Raw genomic sequence first — 21,042 nt, forward strand, 5'->3', positions numbered from 1 at the left:
CTGTCCAATCCTTGTGTTCCTGTGTGAATTGGAGACGTTTTATCTTGGTAACTGCAGACAGCAAAGGTGTTCGAACAGGCCTTCAGCTTCCATATCCCATACGATGCAGTGTACAGCTAATTTGCCTACAAACATCAGGTGGTCATAATAATCTGGCCACTCAGGGTATATCCTTTGGCTAATTTCTTCACTTTCTTTCATCCAGTACCCCCCATCTCTTTCCCCGCTGATCTCTGGCAGTCTGTTTCATGCATCCATGCCTTGGTTCTGTCAGTTTATTTTATTTATTAGATTCTACATGTAAGTGAGACCATATAACATTTGTCTTTCTCTGTCTGGCTTATTTCATTTAGCATAATAATCTTCAGGCCTATCTATGCTGTTACAAAAGATAAGAGTTCTTTCTTTTTACCACCACGTAGTAGTCCATTGTGTAAATGCACCACAGTTTTTTTAATCCATTCATCTACTGATGGGCACTTGGGGTGTATTCAGATTTTAGTTATTATAAATAATGCTGCTTTGTACTTGGGCTGTATATATTCTTTTTGATTGGTATTTCTGGTTTCTTAGGATATATTCCCAGAAATGGGATCACTGGGTCAAAAGGCAGTTCCATTTTTTTTTAATAAACTTTCTAACTTTATTTTTTATTGAATTTATTGGGGTGACATTGGTTAATAAAATTACATAGGCTTCAGATATACAATTTTATAACACACAATACATCTATACATTATATTCCATACTGTTTTCCACAGTAGCTGCATCAGTCTGCAATCCCACCAACAATGCAGGCGGATTTCCTTTTCTCCACATTCTCAACAGCATTTGTTGTTTGTTGAGTTATTGATCATAGCTATTCTGAAAGGTGTGATAGCTCATTGTGGTTTTGATTTGCATATCTCTGATGATCACAAGCCTATTTTAAAATTTCCACTTCAAGAAAAATAGAATCACTGTGACTGGTATAAGCTCACCTTTGGAGGAGAAATTGATATAGAAGAAGGTTATTTAAATGCCCAGTGAAGACTACCACTTATCTCCATTATTTTCCACATTATATTGCCCTTGGTCTTATGGAGTTTTTCCAAAGATGCAACTGGCTATTGCTTCAAAAGTCTTGAAATCGCAAATTGCTTTTATTTTTAGTGTCATGTAAGATTTATTGCAAGTGACTGTCTAAAATGGTGCTTAGGAATTTGGGAGTTTGACCTCTGCTGGGGAGGGGAAGGTAAAATGATAAGTTCTAGGAATTAGCCAAGGGCACAAGATATAGCTTCATCAATGCCATGAGTGGAACTGAACAACATCACTGTCCCATTTGTACTCTTTCTTTCTGCCACTTTTTTAAATTAAGGCTTCATAGAACTACCTCTAACTCCTCAAGTCTTTCAGACTAAAGCCAGGAGTTCATCATCACCACTGAAAAATGATTTTAACAGAAAAGCTGGTCTTCCAGAAATCTGAGTGAGCTTTCCCAGCAGACCAATTCAACAACTATTTACTGAACACTAACTCATTTTCCTGTTTTGTGGCAGGTGCTTAGCAGAATACAAAAGAAGTGTAAAACACAAACTCTATCCTTAAGACACTTCCAATCTATCTTGGAAATGAAAGCATGTATGTGGATAGTAAAGTGTTAAATAGTAGAACCAGACCATCTAGAATTGAGGGCTCAAGGAAATCGCTACAGCAATTTTAACTGGCCATGACTAAACTGACCAGGGAGAATCCCATAATTAACTGCAGCACTGCTTTGCAAATTGGAATATGGGCTCAGCCTAAATCTGTACTAGGGACTGACACTTTCCATGGAGCAGGCAGACAGATGGCCTCAGAGTTTTTCAGGCTTAGCGTCAATTTCTCCCATGTGTTGACTGTAACCACTATCATGACCTTGTATAAATACATCTTCTTCCAGAGAAGAATGAATTTTGAAGACTGATGTGGGGGTAAGTTTCAAGAGCTCTAAAAGTGTGTCAATGGCTTCTCGGGGCTCCATCTTCCAAAGTAATCCTCAAGATTCACTGCTCAAACATGATTGATCTGATCTAGATGGCTCGGCACCCTTAGCCCTAGGGAATATGTTACATAGAGAATATATTGTATATCACAACTTACTTAATTGCCCTACCAGTGTTGTGTGTTTGAAACAAATTTGGAGCAACTAAGCCTATAAAAAATGTATTAAGTAATAATAACAATAACATTTACTTACCAACAGACACCTTATCTTGAGCACTATATAGTCTATATATTACCAGAAGAGAATGCTATAAAACTGGGGGGAAATATTCTTGGTTTATAAGGAATTTATAATCTGGTTAAACTAATACAACATAAATATATGGAACAAATGTAGAGATCTACATAGTATAAGACTGCCATCTCTGATCCAGGCCCTTATTGACTCACAGGCAGATTATGGCAGTTGGTCTCTTTAACTCCAGTCCTTCTACACTTTTTTGCAACTGTCAGAGTCATCTTCTCAAAGGACAGCATTGAGCAAGTCACTTTCTTGTTGGAAAATCTATAATGGCACCCCAGTACCTACAGAAAAATTACTCTCTTGACTTTTAAGACCTCCAACTACCTTCTAAAATCTGTTCCTTTCCCATCTTTCACTCTGTTGACAACACAGCTGCCCTCTTTCACTACTCAAATGTTCTCTTTAACTAAATTTGTTCACTCAAGATCTGCCTTCACAGCTTGCTCACCTCTATATGTCATATCCTGCCTGCCTCCATTGACTTAAATTTTACTTTTCTTTGAAGATAAAGTTTTCTATTTCCTACATAATTACTTTCTTAAACATATCAGATTACACCGATTATTCTCCCCTCTGAACTCCAATAGCACTGGCATTTTTTATGTACTAACAGGAGTTATTTTGCATCAAGTTTATATAATTATCTTGCCTTCCTAGTCCAATTTCCAGTTGTTGTTTTTTTTTTTAATGTTGAGCACCTTGTCCGAATCCTCTCTATCTGCCCAAAGCTTAACAAACACAAGATCTCCAACAATCTTGTTTGATGGCGAAATAAAGCCAGACATAAGTATTGAGTAGAGTTAAGGAGTAATCAGTTATAATCAGAATGAACTTGTACGAATTTTAAAAGGTCTTACTAGAGAGGTGACTTTTTAAACTGGGTTTGGAAGAAATAACAGGAATGGCAGAGGGCAAGAAGGAGAGGAAGTAAGAAGGGTGTGGGTGAAAATGGTGCTGGTGGACATGGGAAGGAATGGGTGGATCCCAGAGCCTGGCCATGTTCTGATAGTTGAGTAAAATCAACATGCTGGTATAGCAGTCTGGTTGCCAGATGCCCTTCCCTTTGCATATCTTCTAGGTGTAACTTACTTAGGTCTATAGAGTTGAGAACTATAGCCAAGAAAAAGTCATTGTCTAGGCTTAAATTCTATGTTATGACCTTTAAATGTTCTTCTTCCACTTACTTCTTTGAAATATCATTTCCTTTGGCAAGGCAACTTTTTCCAATGGGAGGCTTGTTGGTGAGTATTTTGGTCCTCACTTTAGCCTTGTCAGAACAATTGGATAGAATTGCACAGATTTGTTCCCTTTTTCATGCCCTCAGGTCCCCCTCAAAAGCTCCATCATAGGGAAGAATCTGACATCCAAATCTTCAGGTTTTCAGAGATGTGTGGGATATTACTGGGCATGCACTGATCAATGAAAGAGACCTCTAGGTTCTGCTGAGGCTGAAACCTGAGATCTTCCCTGGGAGCACTTAGCCTCAATCACACCTCAATTCTTCCCCAGGGCAAACATTTGCAGAGAGCACACATCAAAGAGATAGAAAGACTTGTCAAGGAATGTGTGTATTATGCCACTTCATATTTGTTAATTTTGTAAATACTCTACTTCCCTATAGTTCTAGATCACCAGATACTCAAAATGACTACTCCTAATTTCTCATTTAAAGTGTGTTTCTCTTTGCAACAGTATTGTTCAAACTTGTCTGTCAGTTGTGTCCTGAGCATCACCTCTGCCTGAGTACTGAGCCTACATCCTGTCACTTAAGTTTTCCCAGAAAGCAAATGTGGAGAACCAGAAAAAAAGGTTTGGAATTCAGAAGATGGAAAACATGGACCCAAAGGTGGAACCCTAGTGACTGGACATTTCCAGCTTTTTTTGGTGTTTTTTAAAATGGTAAAATTTAGTTGCTATTGCCTCAGACCTTTCCCATTGCACACTTTGCAAATCAGACTGAGAAAATATTCAGGGTCCAAGTCACTGGGTACCATTTCCAGATGTGACCTGTGGGTCATCACATTTTTGTCCTTCCCTCTTGTCTGTGTCAATGCCATTGTTAGCATGTTTGACTCAATGTAAGGGCAATCCTAGAGAGGAAAATATAGTACATTTATCTATCCCCAGAAATAGTGATTTTAAGCCGCCCCCCTCCCCCGCCAATATAGATGCCACAATTTTCTTAACTCTCTCCAAAGAAAGAATACAGCAATGTCAAATAGTAGAACATTTCAAAGCTTCTGTTAAGAACAGCCAGAAAGTTCTTTGTGAAATCTAAAATCATAAATTCATGACTGTCAGGGCAAATGTGTGTTACACATGTTGCCACTTCTCAAACCAAGAGATGCTGTGGAAGTCCAAATTTTTCTTTAGGGTTCACAAAGAGGTAAGGGGGCGGAAAGAAAGATATTTTCCCGTGGCCGTGTTACATTAATTTCAATCTTGGTTGTGTGTCCTAAAGCTGAGCGTCTTGCTTCATGGTGAGCACTTGTGCAAAAGTTCTGGGCGAGAGGAAAGGGTGGGGGTGATAGGAGGAGGGGCAGGAAAGCATTTTTCCTCCAATCTTTGTGGTGAGGAGCCAAAGAAACCAAGTTGAGTTGGACAGATTGCCATGTGGTTACTTTGCAAGAAAATGAAAAGGGGAGCAGAGATGTGCTAAAGTGTTTTCCATCCTGTTGAAAGAAGAAATGACAGAGAGCTGTGAGGATCCAGTCACCGTTTTTAGCAGATGGCAAAACCAACATAGGGAAGAACGCACCTTCCTTCTGGAGGCCATTTGAGTACAATGGCCAGGGACAAACTAGTCATCACCACCTGAGGGCCAAGTAAGCTGCCTTCTCTAAAAAAGCACCAGAAACAGAGGCCAAGGCCTAGTGCATGAACCATTGTGCCTCCCCACCCCCGCTTTCTCAGATGAAAGTCCAATAACCAAAGCAGCAGGGCCCTGGCTGTCACAGAGTCTAGATTCTGTTCTGTATTATATTTTATTTAGTTTAGCTTTTTTCTTAGAACAGAGGCATGTGACAGAGATGTAGTAAGCCTGAGGGTTCTGCCTCAGCCCAGATTGGCACTTGGAGCAGCCCTTCATGTTTTTGCCTGAGTTTCAAGGGAGAAGAAGGGGCAGCCAGTTATTTGAGAACCACCCCACCCAGAGATTAATTCAAGATTGCTTGTGGAGGTGAAGTCATGGCCAGCATGACCACTAGTTATCTTCCAAATTACTGAGCAAGCCCTATTTTTCTGAAAGTTGGTCAAAGGTTTCGACATCCATGCTTGTGTAACACGAAAATATATAACTCTGTCTCCGTGTGTTTATGTAGAGAAAGAGAGAGAAAGATGAGATAGAAGAGGAGGAAGAGGCAAGGAAGGTAAAAGGAGAGGGAGAAAAAAGATTGCCCCTGAGAAAGAGAGGAGAATAAGGGGTTCCAAAGGATGGGGAAAAAAAGAAAGTTAGGGAAGTAAGTAGACAGAAAAATAGAGAAAGAAACACAGTGTCATCTGGTCACTTTGCAAAGTAGTGATTTTCCTATCAGCCTCTGTATTAGTTTCCCATTGGTGCTATAACAAATTATCACTAATTTAGTGACTTCAAACAATGCTAATTTATTATCTTAAACTTATGGAGGTCAGAAGTTCAAAATGAGTCCAAAATAAATTTTACCAGCCTAACATCAAGAAGGGCTGTGTTCTTTCAGGAAGTTCTGTGGAGAGTCCACTTTCTTGCCTTCCATCATCCAGATGCCTACGTTTCTTGGTTCACTTCCATTTCCAAAGCCAGCAATGGTTGGTCAGTAAAGTCTTTCTCACATCACATAATTGGCATTTACTCTTCTACATCTAAACAACCCCTGTGTTCATATTGGGCCCATCTGCATCATCCAGAATAATCTATTTTAAAGTCACCAATTAGCAACCTTAATTCCCTCTTGCCATGCAAGGTAACATATTCACAGGTTCTGGAAATGAGGGTGTGGACATCTTTGGTGGGCCATGATTCTGCCTACCACACCCTCTTATTAAGAATGTTGTAAAGTGGCAGGATTTGAGGAAGTGCTTTTAAAACTAAAGTCTTAAGAAATGGAAAATAAAAAAGAGCTATTTATTAGGAAAATTTTTGAGGTGGGTAAAATCTGTTCCCGAGGTAGTGTTTGAGCTGCTGCCAGTGTCTGCCTTCCCTTTTTGGCACCTCCATATCTGGCTGGGCTCATACAGGAATGGGTTCACCAGAGTATCCTGAGCAAATGCACCCTTGGGCTTGCCTAACCTGGGCATGCTGTCTCTTTTCCTTTCCTGCTAATTAAATTTATCTATTCTAACTCTCATATCTTGTATGGAATTAAATGTATGAGGTCAAAGAATTTGCATTCATTTGACTCTAATACTTTAACCTCCTGGAGTGACAGCGGATGACAGGTTTGTGAATGGGTGTTGGAGAAACATATCTATTGGAGTTGCTTATATCTACTAATTGTACCACATAAACCTAGCCTGCATAAAGCCAGACTGGTTTAAAAGTTCAGGGCCATTTGGACTCAAAAGATAGCTTGGTATGTCTACATTAAGAAACTATTTAGTTATCTTATGAGAGTATCTACACTAATAAAAGAGAAATATGCAAATTGACTTTACTGCCACAACACCCACCAGCCAATCAGGAGGAAGTATGCAAATTAACCCAACAAAGATGGAAGATTAATTTGCATATGCAGGCACAGAGCTGCCAGGCGGGGCAGGATGCCTGCTATGAGGGGGAGGGCAGGAGGTGGAGGGAGCTATAGGAGCAGCGCTCCGGCCAGAGTGAAGGCAGCGGCCGGAGTGAAGGCCTGGGTCCTGGGTGCCGGAGGAAAACCTGTGCCAGCAGCCAGGGGAAGGAAGGCCTATTCTTGCACAAATCTTTGTGCAACAGGCCTCTAGTTAATTTATAAATCATTTAACCCTGGTATTGCTATAAAAATACAATTTTATCCTTATGTCTTTCTATACCTCAATATGAACAATGATAAGAGACTGTGATGTTTTGTTTTGTTTTTCCCAATTGCTGTTTGGAATGAAAATATATACCGTACTTTTCTCTGAGTCTTATTATCCTCCTTTTCAAACAATACTGTACCACTACTAGTACCACAAAATCTAGAGGGAAAAGGAAAAAGCTTGATATTCTGGTCTCTTAAGGATCACTGATACTACAATCAAGATTAACAGCTATCTTTTCAGGCCCATTGTGTCTTGGGAATCTCATCAATTATAAGGGCTCACTACAGTGGATAATCCCCTATAAATAGAAGCAAATGCAAGAATAACAACATAATATTGAAGGATAAGTTTGAAAATGAATAGCCCAGGTTCAGGGTATGAAGAGTGAGGAATGTGCCTTTTTTTCCACTTGTCTCTCCTTTGCCAATTGAGAATCAATGCCAAGTAGTCAGTGGAGAGGCAGAAGATCTGGATGGTCCATTCAGCCCTGAGCTGGCATTCTTTCTCAGTTCCTCTGGGCCCATTATCTGGAGGACCAGGTCTATGGATGAAGGCAGCATTGAGCCATGTGGGAAAGTGACAAGCAAGACTCGCATCTATAAAGCTTTTAAAGTAGACAACATGCCAATGTCACGGGATAAGAGTCAGTGGTGAAATGTCAAATCCAGGTGAGATGGGAGTGGATATGAATACGCCTGAATGTTGAAAGCAGGAATCATGAAGTCTTCATGTAAAAGCCCCTACTGTTGGGTTATCTAGGTTTAGTAGCTGAATGGCCTAGAATAAAATAGCCTATGTGAGACCTCTTTTATTTTTTTTTTTAAATCAAGATTGTGCTTATAACTCTTAAGAAATGGATCAAAGACAAAAGGACACCAACTACCTGGGACAGTCACACAATGTTGGTTAGCGTTCATCTCTTCTAGGATAGCATTCAGCATATCAAACTGCATGTTGGAAAATACCATGCCTGATCAACCAGAAAATTATTGCAGCAAAATTTCAGGAAAAAAAAGTCAAGTAAAGGAACCCTAGTTGCTTGTGAACACACCCTGACTTCCATATTGATTAACCCACTAAGCTTCAAAGCATTTTCTAGGCGAGCCTCAGACACAAACCTGTCAGAAGGCAGGCCTTGACACAGACTGAACTTGAGCATATGGTACTTAGCAGTGTGTTCAGCTTAGGGAGAGTGTAAGATAATAGGGCCTGATAATTAAAACAGCACATTTGTTTATAGGCATAACCTGATCTGGGGCATACGGTTAAAAATTTTAGCAAGCACATGTTTCTTTCAGGGCTAATTATCTATCTGAACTTAAAATATATTATGAATTATTTCTCTCACTAAATAGGTAAAGTAAATGCTTTTTATTGGATGATGAACTGGTTCAAAGTTCTCCTAGATCATTTTGAGTTGTGTAGATAGAAATCTGGTTAGCTACTACATACATGATTACACTGGAGAGTGTCTCCAAGTTTGACTCTGCTATGTATGAAGGTTGCAGTTTTTATTGATTTCAAGGTTCTAGAGGCATTCTGTGACCCTCTCTGAATGCTCAGAATCCTCCTACATATGGTTACGCAGATATTTAGGGTCATTGCTCAGTATCCAATTAATTTGCATCTCAAGATATCTACTTGGATCAGTAGAAGAAATGGTGGGTTTGTCTTTTAAGATATGTGGTTTTGCCAGTTCTCTTCATCCAGCTTTTTGCCATTTTCATTGCTAATTGTATATTTATGGAGGAATTTTATTTAGATGTCTGGCCTGAAGTGAATGTCTCCAAATATGTATCTGTGAATTAGCCATTGGGGGAAAAGTGCTGCAGAAGGCATTAATTACCCTCGTAGAATGAAATTCTATTTGGTGGAATAACAGCAGGAGTTCTTCAGAATAAGATGTGTATAGAGAACAAAAGCAGGGAAGACAATAACTGTTTCAAGAATTAGTAGACATTCTTCTAAAAAGTCCCATGAGGCCTTGTGAGAAGACATTTTTTTTTATTCAGAACTCTGATTCTAAACACATACTGGACTTACAACATGGATAAATGGCTCCAATTATTCCAATAAAAAAGGACACAAAAAGAAAACTAGCTCGAAATCATAGTTTGAAGGATGAACATCTATAATCTAACTTACCACTTGATATGTAATGGCATGACTTTCAAATATGTGTGTCTAACAACCATGAATTGAGATTATACCAGGGTATTGATAGTAGGTGTTATCTGATTCCTTGGTCTATACCTGGGTGTGGGTGATTGGCAGTCTGAGTGACAGTTTAATCTGGAATGCACATACAATTCAGTTACTACCTTCTGGACAGAAGATATTTTCTATACTTTGAATTCACTGACAACTATCTAAATGTTTAAGTACAAATATTTAATATCAAGGCAGGATACATTTTTCTACAGTGGATACTCAAATTATAAGAAAAATGTTTTCATTCTTCTATTTGTCATTGTTTATACATTATTTAATACCTAGATAGTTATCTGATATTCATTTAAAAACATGTTGCGTTTACACTTGGCTCAAAATAAGGTATCAATTAAAGAACCGCTTTTCTACCCTTATTGCCGATAGATACCTACACCTCAAAATGCATTGGTGGAAATTGATTTTCTGCTATGTATCATGAAATTAATTAGAGAAATACAGCATAAGTCAAACATTTACTCCCCTGTGGGAAGTGAAGTTCGGTTTTATAATGGCCATCAGCAAAATCCATGGTTTAAATTACAGATTAACGAAGAGCTCATGAGCTCAAAATTAAGTTATTCTGTTTAAAATCAATCACTGAGACTGTCATTCTGCTTATTGCTTTGACTTCCTAACAAAGGTTTAAATGAGGACTTTATGTGCAAGTAGAGAATGTCAAGAGACCTGCTCTTTTTCAGACCTGCATGGGCTGGGGAGGCAAAACGTTTAGGCTATTCATCTAATTAGAACGAGGAATGTATTTTTCAAAAAAAAAAAAATCCCACAAATTCACAATTAATCTATTATCTGGAGGAAAAAAAAATGGTAATGAATGAAAGGTGGGGTACACTTAAGAAGCACTAGATTCATTGATACCAGAGCCAAATGCAAGGCAGGAAATCTGGAATTTATTCTTCTTTTTAGTGCCAAGCACCAGAATTGGGAAGTAGGGTTCAGAAGGAGTATTGCCTTTGCCAGTAAAGTGCAGTCAGACTCTGTTTTTAAGACAGAGCATTTTTTCCTTTGTCACTCGGCCTCATGTTGGTTCACTACTCCCGTCCTGAGCAGCTCGGCGATGGTCCTGTCATCATATCTGAGGGCCTCTTTCAGGATGTGCGTCGTGTGCTGCCCAAGCAGGGGAGGTGGCCTGGCCTGTGACATCTTGAACTTACTGTATCTCACAGCTGGGCCTGTCAAAAGAGGTGGAAAGCAGGAAGCCTGTTAATGACTAACCCTAGGAAATGTATTACCCAAGCAGCCCGGGGTGTTTCCAACGAATGCCAAGAATATCACTGCTCGTTACACCCTTGCAGATGCACCATCATTTTGGAAGGAAATGTATTTTTACATGTGGCTTTTCTTGACTCCATTTCATCCAACTGCACAGTCGTCATCGGATCTGCCCACCACTGTGTAGTGGACTGCATATCCATGCCTGGTATGTGCTAAGCCTGTTCAGAAGCTGTCAGTCCTGTCACAGGAAATCTCAGGGGTAGGGCGCTCAACTGACTGGACTCTCTGGGTCCAAGAGAACAATGACCAAGATATATAGTGTCTTTCTGAAACTGACAATCTGGTCCCAGGTGAGGATAGCCCAAAATTTTATTATTCACTGCCAACTGTATAGTTCTAAGATTTCGTTCAACAAACAGCAAATCAACATAATAGCAGCCAGACCCTGGTTCAACCCTTTTGATGGTAGAAGTTATATACGCAAGCTCCATTGTTAGGGAGACTTCAGTCTGAATGTTACCTCTTTTTTAAAATTTATCTTTATTGTTGAAGGTTTTACAGATGTCTCCCCACCACATCCCTGCACTGACCCACCATCCCGTTTCCACCCCTCCACAGGTATTTCCTGCACTATTATCTGTCCAAGGGCTATGAATATATGCATATAAATCCTTTGGTTAATGTCTTTCCACCCTCCAATCCCCTTCCCTCTGAAATGTGTCAGACCATTGCATGCTTCAATGTCTCTGAATATTTTTTTTGTCAGTTTATTTTGTTCATTATATTCCATATAAAAATGAGATCATGTGATATTTGTCTTTCTCTGACTGGCTTATTTTGCTCAGCATAATAATCTCCAGGTTCCTTCATGCTGTCTCAAAGGGTAAGAGATCCTTTCTAGATCCTTCTTTTTTATAGCTGCATAGTATTCCATTCTGTAAATGTATCCCAGCTTTTTTATCTATTCATCTACTGATGGGCACTTGAGCTGCTTCCAGATCTTAGCTATCCTATATAATAAAAGCCTAGGTGGCATCACACCCTCATGTGATGTCATCACAAGATGGCCACCCTCACATCATCACAAGATGGCCACCACAGGATGGCCAGCAGGAGAGGGCAGTTGTGGGCAGTCAGGCTAGCAGGAGAGGGCATTTGGAGGCGAACAGGCCAGCAGGGGAGGGCAGTTAGGGGTGACCAGGCCAGCAGGGAAAAGCAGTTGGGGAAGACCAGGGCAGCAGGGGAGGGCAGTTGGGGGCAAGATCAGGCCAGCAGGGGAGGGTAGTTGGGGGTGACCAGACCTGCAGTGGAGGGCAGTTGGGGGTGAGGCCTGCAGGGGAGGGCAGTTGGGGGAGATTGGGCTGGCAGGGGAGTGGTTAGGGGGCGATCAGGCTGGCAGGCAGAAGCGGTTAGGGGCAATCAGGCAGGCAGGCAGGCGAGCAGTTAGGAGCCAGTGGTCCTGGATTGTGAGTGAGATGTCCAACTGCCGGTTTAGGCCACAGGGATCAGGCCTAAACTGGCAGTCAGACATCCCCCAAGGGGTCCCAGATTGGAGAGGGTGCAGGACAGGCTGAGGGACACCCCCCGCCCCCCCGGGGCACGAATTTCGTGCACCAGGCCTCTAGTTGTAAATAACGCTGCTATGAACATAGAGGTTCACATGTACTTTCTGATTGGTGTTTCAGGATTCTTAGGATATGTTCCTAGAAGTGGGATCACTCAGTCAAATGGTAGTTCCATTTTTAATTTTTTGAGGAAACTCCACACTGTTTTCCATTGTGGTTGTACAAATCTGCATTCCCACCAGCAGTGTACTGGGGTGTTTTTTTCTCCACATCCTTGCCAGCACTTGCTATTTATTGATTTATTAATGATAGCCATTCTGACAGGTGTGAGGTGGTACCTCATTGTTGTTTTATTTTGCATCTCTCTGATAACTAGTGACATTGAGCATTTTTTCATATGATTTCTAGCAGAGCAATCTTTTTTTGTTTGTTTTTACATATATTTTTCTTTTTTAAAACATTCTTTATTGTTAAAAGTATTACATGTCTCCTTTTTCCCCCAATGACCTCTCGCCCAATTCCCCCACCCCCCAGAATATGCCCTCCTCCCCCTCTCCCCAGTGTCCATTAATTATGCTCATATGCATGCATACAAATCCTTTGGTTGATTTCTCACCCCCTTACCTGCCGCCTTCCCTCATAAGTTGGACAGTCTGTTTGATGCTTCAATTACTCTGGTTTTATTTTTGTTCATCAGTTTATGATGTTCATTATATTCCATTAATGAGATCATGTGATATTTATCTTTCTCTGACTGGCTTATTCACTTAGCATAATGCTCTCCAGTTCCATCCATGCTGTTGCAAATGGTAAGAATTTCTTCTTTTTTACAGCAGTGTAGTATTCCATTGTGTAGATGTACCACAGTTTTCTAATCCACTCATCTGCTGATGGGCACTTAGGCTATTTCCAAATCTAGCTATTATAAATTGTGCTGCTATGAACATAGGCGTGCATCTATCTTTTCTGATTGGTGTTTCTAGTTTCTTGGGATATATTTCTAGAAGTGGGATTACTGGGTCAAATGGAAGTTCCATTTTTAATTTTTTGAGGAAATTCCACACTGTTTTCCACAGTGGCTGCACCAGTCTGCATTCCCACCAGCAATTTAAGAGGGTTCCTTTTTCTTCGCATCCTCTCCGGTACCTGTCCTTTGTTGATTTGTTGATGATAGCCATTCTAGCAGAGCCATCTTGAAAAATTAACTTCTCTGAGCCTCATGTTCCACAGCTCTAAATTGGGTATGGTGTTTATCACATAAACTTGACATAATAATTTAAATGAGATAATGGGCAGAACGCACTAAGCAAATATTCCATAGGCCACAGTAATGCACAAAATCCATTGGCTACTTTGATGGCAAAAGCTGCAACAGCATCAATCTTGAAGCTTGCAGTGCAAGGGGAGAAGACATATCGCCAGCTCTTCGCTGAACACTAAGCCACTGTAAACAGGGTTGCTCAAGCAATACTTTCACCCAACTGTTGGGAATATATTATCCCATTCTTCATATATGGCCACTAAAACCCCAAAATCTAAGGTTTTACTTAAGGTCACATGGCTAATCATTATTAATAGTTCCAGAATGCAAATCCATGTGCATTTGAATTGTCTCCCATTGAATGCCTTAGCAGTCTTAGCCTTAGCAGTCTCTTTTTACTCTCCACTCTGTCTTTGAAAAGATGAACTGACATTGGGGAACAGATTTTACCTTTCCTGCTTTATTAAGTGAAGTGATATGGATGTTGGCTTTCCTTTATATCATTTTATTAGCCTTCAGGAAAACAAACTAGTCACAAGAAGACTACAAAACAGTAATACAATTTTTTTTCAGCCTCCTTTTGATTTGGAAGCCCATTTTTTAAAAAAGTAAATCCAATGCATGTTTGGGTAACAGAATCTCAGTCAGGAAAGCAGCAAACGTGCTTTGAGCTCTTTGTAGAATTCCATTAATAAAAAGTATTGCGGTAGAAACCATTGCAATAAAGGACAGAGACCATCAAGCCACACCTCTGTGTAACACATACCATCCACTACAGATAAATGGCAACTTTTAATTAATATCCAAAGTTGTCCTTCTCTGAAGCTCAGTGAAATCTATTTTTTCTTCTCAGATTTGCCTCTTAAATGCCCCTGTGCATGACTGTTTTTCATGGGATTATTCCATTTCACTAAAGGAGCATGCATTGGCAGGTACGGTCTTCTACTCTCCTGATAAAACTGAGAATCTTACGTTTTAGGGATGTAATCCTTACTCATTTTTTCTCTCAGATTTGGTTCTATTTTGACATTAATTATCAACAGTTTTAATCTAAAACTTGTCTTTCAAAAGAAGAACCCCACTGAGGTAGTACATGTCTGAAGTCAATGTGATGTGACTTTTTCTTAAATGAATTACCTGAAATGAGACTTCCAACTGAGATGAGACTTGCAAATGAATTACTTGAAATGAGACGTCCCTGATGCTGAGGTCTTAAGGTATTTAGGCAGCCTTTTCTCTACTACCTAATCTCTATACTAAATCTATTGCATCAAACATGTTTAGTGTCCACAGGAAGCAAATTAAATGAATGAAAAATTAATCTCTATAACTCATAATTTTGGAGATAAATGCATTTCTTTAAAAGAGATTCCATTCCATATTCTTGGCCTTAAACAAGAAAACTGCTATTGACTTAAGGGTAGACTTAGGATAGTTTTACATTGAAAAGAACCATGGCCTATATGTCCCACAGAGAGGCAGAAAAAGAAACTCAGTTTCTCTTTGACTGAGTCATAGCCACTTAGGAGTAAACAAAGGTGAGGTGATTTTCCTCTGCCTTAACAAAAGTTATCAGCCAGGCCAGTGTGGCTCAGTGGTTGAGTATCAACCCAGGAACCAAGAGGTGGTTGGTTCCATTCCAGGTCAGGGCACATGCCTGAGTGGTGGGCTTGGTCCCCATTGTGGGGCATGCAGGAGGCAGCCAATTGATGTGCCTCTTTCATCAATGTTTTGATCTATCTATCCCTTTCCTTCTCTGTCAAAAAATCAATAAAAAGATATTTTAAAAAAGCAATCAAACTGAAAAACACTGAAATAAAGGAACACCATAACAATTTCCAGTACATCAACTGAAACCACAAGTGCTGTCCTTGTGAGGGGCCTAGCTAATCTAATGATTGGTGGTCAAAGCCCTAGGGTCTCCTTACACCCCTCACAAAAAAAGGAAATTATGGGATCCAACATGGCAATGGAGTAGATAGAAGTTACACTCATCTCCTTCCAGAACAAAACCAGAATTACAACCAAAACATAGAAATGTTAACCAGAATAACCAACTGAAGACTACCTGAACAGAAGCCTTATAACCAAGAATTTACAGAAGATGCCATATGGAGACTAGTAGAAAGGGTAGAGATGCGGGAAGGGCTGGCCCTGTACCCACATGGGCTCAGGAACTCCCTGAGGAGTGTGAGGTCTTAACCCTACACCAGGCTCCCCAGCCCAGAACACCAGAGATGGAAAGAGGGGACTACATAACATAAGGCTTTAAAAATTAATAGGGATTATGTCTTTCTAGAGAAAGAAGGAAGTCTGTTAGAAACCCAGGTACCCTCTTAAAGGGCCACTGCACAAAATCTTGTTTTTAGCCACTTACTCTGGGTTCTGGCACAGGGAGGGTGGGTCAGCTCACAGAGAACTACAGCATTGTGAGGAGAGACGGAGTTTGTGGCTCTGGGGAGAGAGCTGAAGGGATAGCTGCCAGAGTCCCTGTGCTGAGTCCCTTTGCCATGCCACCAACAAATGCAATCTTTCCTGGGTCAAGAACTACCCTCCATACTATATCAGCCTGGGGGAATACAATAGCCTCATCCTACTGACTCCCTGTCACTCTACCCTGCTGAGGTTGGACTCTCCAGGAGGTATGGAAAGAATATGGAATAGACTGAGTTATGTGGTTCTAGGATGGTGCCATTTTCCCCTTGCGCACCAAATGGGTGCAGAGCCCTCCCTTCATATGTCCAAATCCTGGTCAGTTTGAGCCTGATAAACATGGATAGCCTCCCCACGATGACACCTTAGACCTCCTTACACATTATAGAAGAATAAAATAAATATGAGTTAAAGACTTAAATGAAAGACTAAAAACAATAAAACTCGTAGAAGAAAATGTAGTACTATATCAGACATTTCTCTTAGTTTTATTTTTTTCTAATATATATCCTTTGGCAAAGGAAACAAGAAAAGCTAGCAAATGAACTACATCAAACTAAAAAGGTTTTGCACAACAAGAGAAACAATCAACAAAGTGAAAAGACAACCCACTGAATGGGAGAATATATTCACCTGTGATACAACTGATAAGGGGTTAATGTCCAAAATTTATAAAGAATTCATACTACTCAGAACAAAAAAGACAAACAATCCAATGAAAAACTGAGGAAAGGGCCTGAATAGACATGTCTCTAAAGAGGACATATGGTTGATGTATGAAAAGATGCTCAAGTTCAAATCATCAGAGAAATGCAAAGTTAAACCACAATGAGATATCACCTCACTCCTATCAGAATGGCTATCATCAATTAATAAACAAACAAATGTAGTTAGGATATAGACAAAAGGAAATTCTCTGGGAATGCAGACTGGTACAGCCACTGTGGAAAACAGTATGGCGTTTTCTCAAAAAATTAAAAATGGAACCTTCATTTGACCCAGCAATCCCACTTCTAGGAATATATCCCAAGAAAACAGAAACACCAATCAGAAAGGATAGATGCACCCCTATGTTCATAGCAGCACAATTTACAATAGCTAAGATTTGGAAACAGCCTAAATGCCCATCAGCAGATGAGTGGATTAGAAAACTGTGGTACACCAACACAATGGAATACTATGCTGCTGTAAAAAAGAAGGAATTCTTACCATTTGCAAGAGCATGGATGGAACTGGAGAGCATTATGCTAAGCGAATAAGCCAGTCAGAGAAAGATAAATATCACATGATCTCACTCATTTATGGAATATAATGAACATCATAAACTGATGAACAAAAATAGAACCAGAGTCATAGAAGCATCAAACAGACTATGAGGGAAGGTGGCGGGTAAGGGCGTGAGAGATCAACCAAAGGACTTGTATGCATGCATATGAGCAAAACCAATGGATACAGACAGTAGGGGGGTGAGGGCATGTGCTGGGGGATGGGGGTAGCTGGGGAGAGGTCAATGGGGAAAAAAAGGAGACTTATGTAATACTTTAAACAAAAAAGAATTTTTAAAAAGGGAATTCTCATGCACTGTTGGTGGGAATGCAGATTGGTGCAGCCTCCATGGGAAACAGTATGGAGTCTCCTCAAAACATTAAAAATGGAACTCTTATGACTCAGCAATTCTACTTATGGGTATGTATCTGAAGAAACCCAAAACACTAATTCAAAAGAATATATGCACCCCCAAGATCATTGCAGTGTTATTTATAATAGCCTAGATATGGAATTAACCCAAGTGCCCATCAATAGATGAGTGGATAAGAAAGTGCTGGTACACATATACAATGAATTATTACTCGACCATAAAAAAGAATGAAATCTTACCATTTGCAATAGCAAGAATGGAACTAGTGGGTATTATGCTAAGTGAAGTACGTCAGTCAGAGAATGACAAATGCCATATGATTTCACTTATTTGTGTAATCTAAAGAACATAAATGAACAAACTAAACAGAAACAGACTCATAGATACAACGAACAGATTGATGGTTGCCAAAGGGGAAGAGATTCACGGGGATTGGGTTTAAGAAGTGAAGGGATTAAGAAGTACAAGTTGGTAGTTACAAAATAACCATAGGGATGTAAAGTACACCATAGGAAATACAGTCAACAATATAGTAAGTGTGGATGGTGCCAGGTGGGTTCTGAAAATAGCAGGGGCAACACTTTGTAAAGTATATGATTGTCTAACCACTATGCTGTACACCTGAAACTAACACAAAATAATATTTAATGTAAACTGTAATTAAATCTTTAAAAAATTTTAAGGGAATTGGGTGACATGTTTTGAAGGCTCTATCTACCTCTGAGGACTGTGTGTGAACTCCCTATGGTTCCCTAAGGGATGGTCTGTATGATTCTAAAACAGTGCTATGCCTTTTTATTCTACATCTGCACATGCCTATTAAGGAAGACTGAACTGATAAATTTCATGGAATCTAGAGTCTAACAGCTTGAGGCTGACAAAATACAAAGGTAGGTGAGAAAAAATCCTGTCTCAGTTTCCAAGTCATATAGAATAACATTGGAAACCACTTCTTGGTGAGTGTTTACTGTATATTAGGCCTGTGGCTGGGTTCTTTGCACACCGCTTCTTGGTGAAAGGGGTGGGGGTGGAGCAAGAGAGAATTATCTAAGTATGAAACTGAACTGAGGGGTCTTAGAGTAGAACAGTCCAAGAACATCTTCAGGTTTCATGTTCTGACCAGTCTGTTCTCCCCATCTTTCCAGATCACAGTTCTATAGATATCTTATGCAATATTTATACATTACTACCTCATCTTTTCAATTAATTTGTCATATGCCAGCTATTTCCCTGTAGGAAGTCATAAAATCGCAGCACCATCAATACATTTCATTTTCTCGTGTTTCTGAGTTAGACAATGCTCTCCAAAGCCCTCCCCTCTTCCTACCCGAAAAAGAATGAGGCCTCTGCTGTGTTCTCTTGCAGAAAGTTATCTGGTATAAGCCACAGGGAGCACCCAGATCCTGATGTGCCAGAGAATTCCTCAGACTATCCCTGTAGTGTTTTCCATCTGTGGTTTGAGGCCCTACAGTAATAAGACCCTGGCTATTTTGTCTCATCTTCTTTTAGAAACCTTCTATGATTCTTTTAGGCTGAAAAGAGAATCTACCCAATCTATGCAAACATCCCACACTACACTAAATATATACAGAGTTCAAGCTACATTTTATAACCCAGACCAACTTAATAATGTAAACAGTTGCAGGAAACAGAGGTAGCCAAAAGCATGTGGGTAACCATAATGAATATTCAAGTAATGGGAATATAATATCACATCATCACGAGGGAAGGAACCTAAACAGTCCTTTTTTTCCAGAACTCTCTGCACCTCCCATCTTGATGATGCATTTTTAAAGCAATGAAACAGTCTATTGCTCAACCTCAAAAGCACATTGGCAAATGATCAACACTAAGGGTTAAATTAATTAACATAGTTGGCCTGTCCAATCACAATGGAAGCAAAATAAATACAATTAAACGTAATTGTGTGGGCCTTTTCATTTGTTGTTTCTTTTAATAGCAGATATGAGTGTCAACTTTTTAAAATATCAAGAATAGTTCAAACCAAACATCTGTTTTATAATATGTAAAATGCTATATCAAACATTTTTATTTTGACTTCTTTAGACCATTGCTCAGATACAGGCTGTAGATACCATTTAATCTTCAAGGCTTACTAGTGTAATAAGAAGCCAAACTTCATTTTGCTGAAAATAATGATAGCTTCAGTACCAAGTTATTTCATAATTTTCCCTCCAGTGCTTGAACTCATCATCATAACAAGAACAATATTATTTATATGGTGCCTCTCAGCCATAGCATCCAAGGCGCCAAATGGAACCATACAGTTAGAACACATTAAACCCATTAGATATGAGATAAAAGAGATAAAATCATTTAAACTAGAAAGAAATGGTGGGTAAAGGTCTTAGAGTTAAAAATGGTTTTGGACAACTTTCACCGAAGAGCTCAATCTATGGAACTGCTTAGGTTGCCAAGCATCCCAGAAACTCAAGGCAACATGTCCTGGGTGGGTACCACCAACTTAGGTCACCCTCCAGTCTCAGCCAGAGTTCAGAGGCACCATTTATCACTCCTGATGCAATGAACTTTAATTCGCTATTTGTAACTCCTTAAAGAGTACCTCAAGTGCCACTACCTGTAAGGGAACAGTATATTTTCAACTATGTCTATGATCCTATGGTAGTCATCAGTGTTGTCCATCAAATCTCCACTTTCCACCTTCTAAGAGTAGGATATTATGTTCTGACCCCTTTGATGTTGGATGAGGTCATGTGGCTGGCCAACAAATTATAAATGGAAGGGATATGTATGCCACCTCCAGGCCAGACCACTCACTGATTGAAAATTCTCTCTTTTTCATGACAACTTGGCAGTGTGTGAGATGGTGACTGCTCCACCAGCCTGGGGCCCTTTAAACCCATGATGGACATGTAGTGTAAGCATGTAATACATTTGTATTGTTTAAAGCCAATGTTATTTGGGAATTATAGGGAAATTGATTATATGCCTCAATTTTAATGCAGAGACATATTTGCCTGAACCAGAAGAGGGACTCATTAATCTAGTCCCTCAGCATTCCTTTAAAAAGCATTCAGTTCAGATGTTCCAAATACTTTGAAACTCTCATTTTGTGTGTAGCCAATTTTAACCAGTGGAATGACGAGAACAGCTATTATTTATTGAGTACTTGCATGTGTTAGGCATTTGTTAGAATGCTTTTCATATATTACCATGTTTGATAGACTAAATGACTTTAAAATGTAGAATTATTATTGTACCATTGGATTGACAGGAAAAGTGGGGTTAAGTAACATTATCAAAATTACACAGCCAGTCAACTAAAAATTTTGTTAGAACTTAGGCTGGCTAACTACAAAGTGCATGCTCATTAACACTAGGATGTATTTCCTCCCTGCATAATGTGGAAGAAAATCTGTTCTCATATCAGTGGCTGAATAAATACCATTCTTTGGCAGATGGTATAAAACAG

General features: G+C 39.7%; 1 protein-coding gene across 2 annotated transcripts in view; it reads right to left on the reverse strand.

Annotated features, from left to right (window-relative positions):
- Positions 1 to 9,232: 9,232 nt before the first annotated feature.
- SUGCT (succinyl-CoA:glutarate-CoA transferase) overlaps positions 9,233 to 21,042 on the reverse strand; it is a 583,247-nt gene continuing 571,437 nt past the window's right edge. Inside the window, exon 13 of one of the 2 annotated variants that reach the window (XM_080665575.1) lies at positions 9,233 to 10,647. In XM_080665575.1, coding sequence (XP_080521701.1) covers positions 10,636 to 10,647 — 12 coding nt within the window. In that variant the 3' untranslated portion in view covers positions 9,233 to 10,635. The remainder of the gene's footprint in view (positions 10,648 to 21,042) is intronic. The other variant, XM_080665574.1, reaches the window with a different exon arrangement.

The sequence above is a fragment of the Plecotus auritus genome, assembly GCF_963455305.1.
Source record: "Plecotus auritus genome assembly, chromosome: 4".
Classification (NCBI taxonomy): Eukaryota; Metazoa; Chordata; class Mammalia; order Chiroptera; family Vespertilionidae; genus Plecotus; species Plecotus auritus.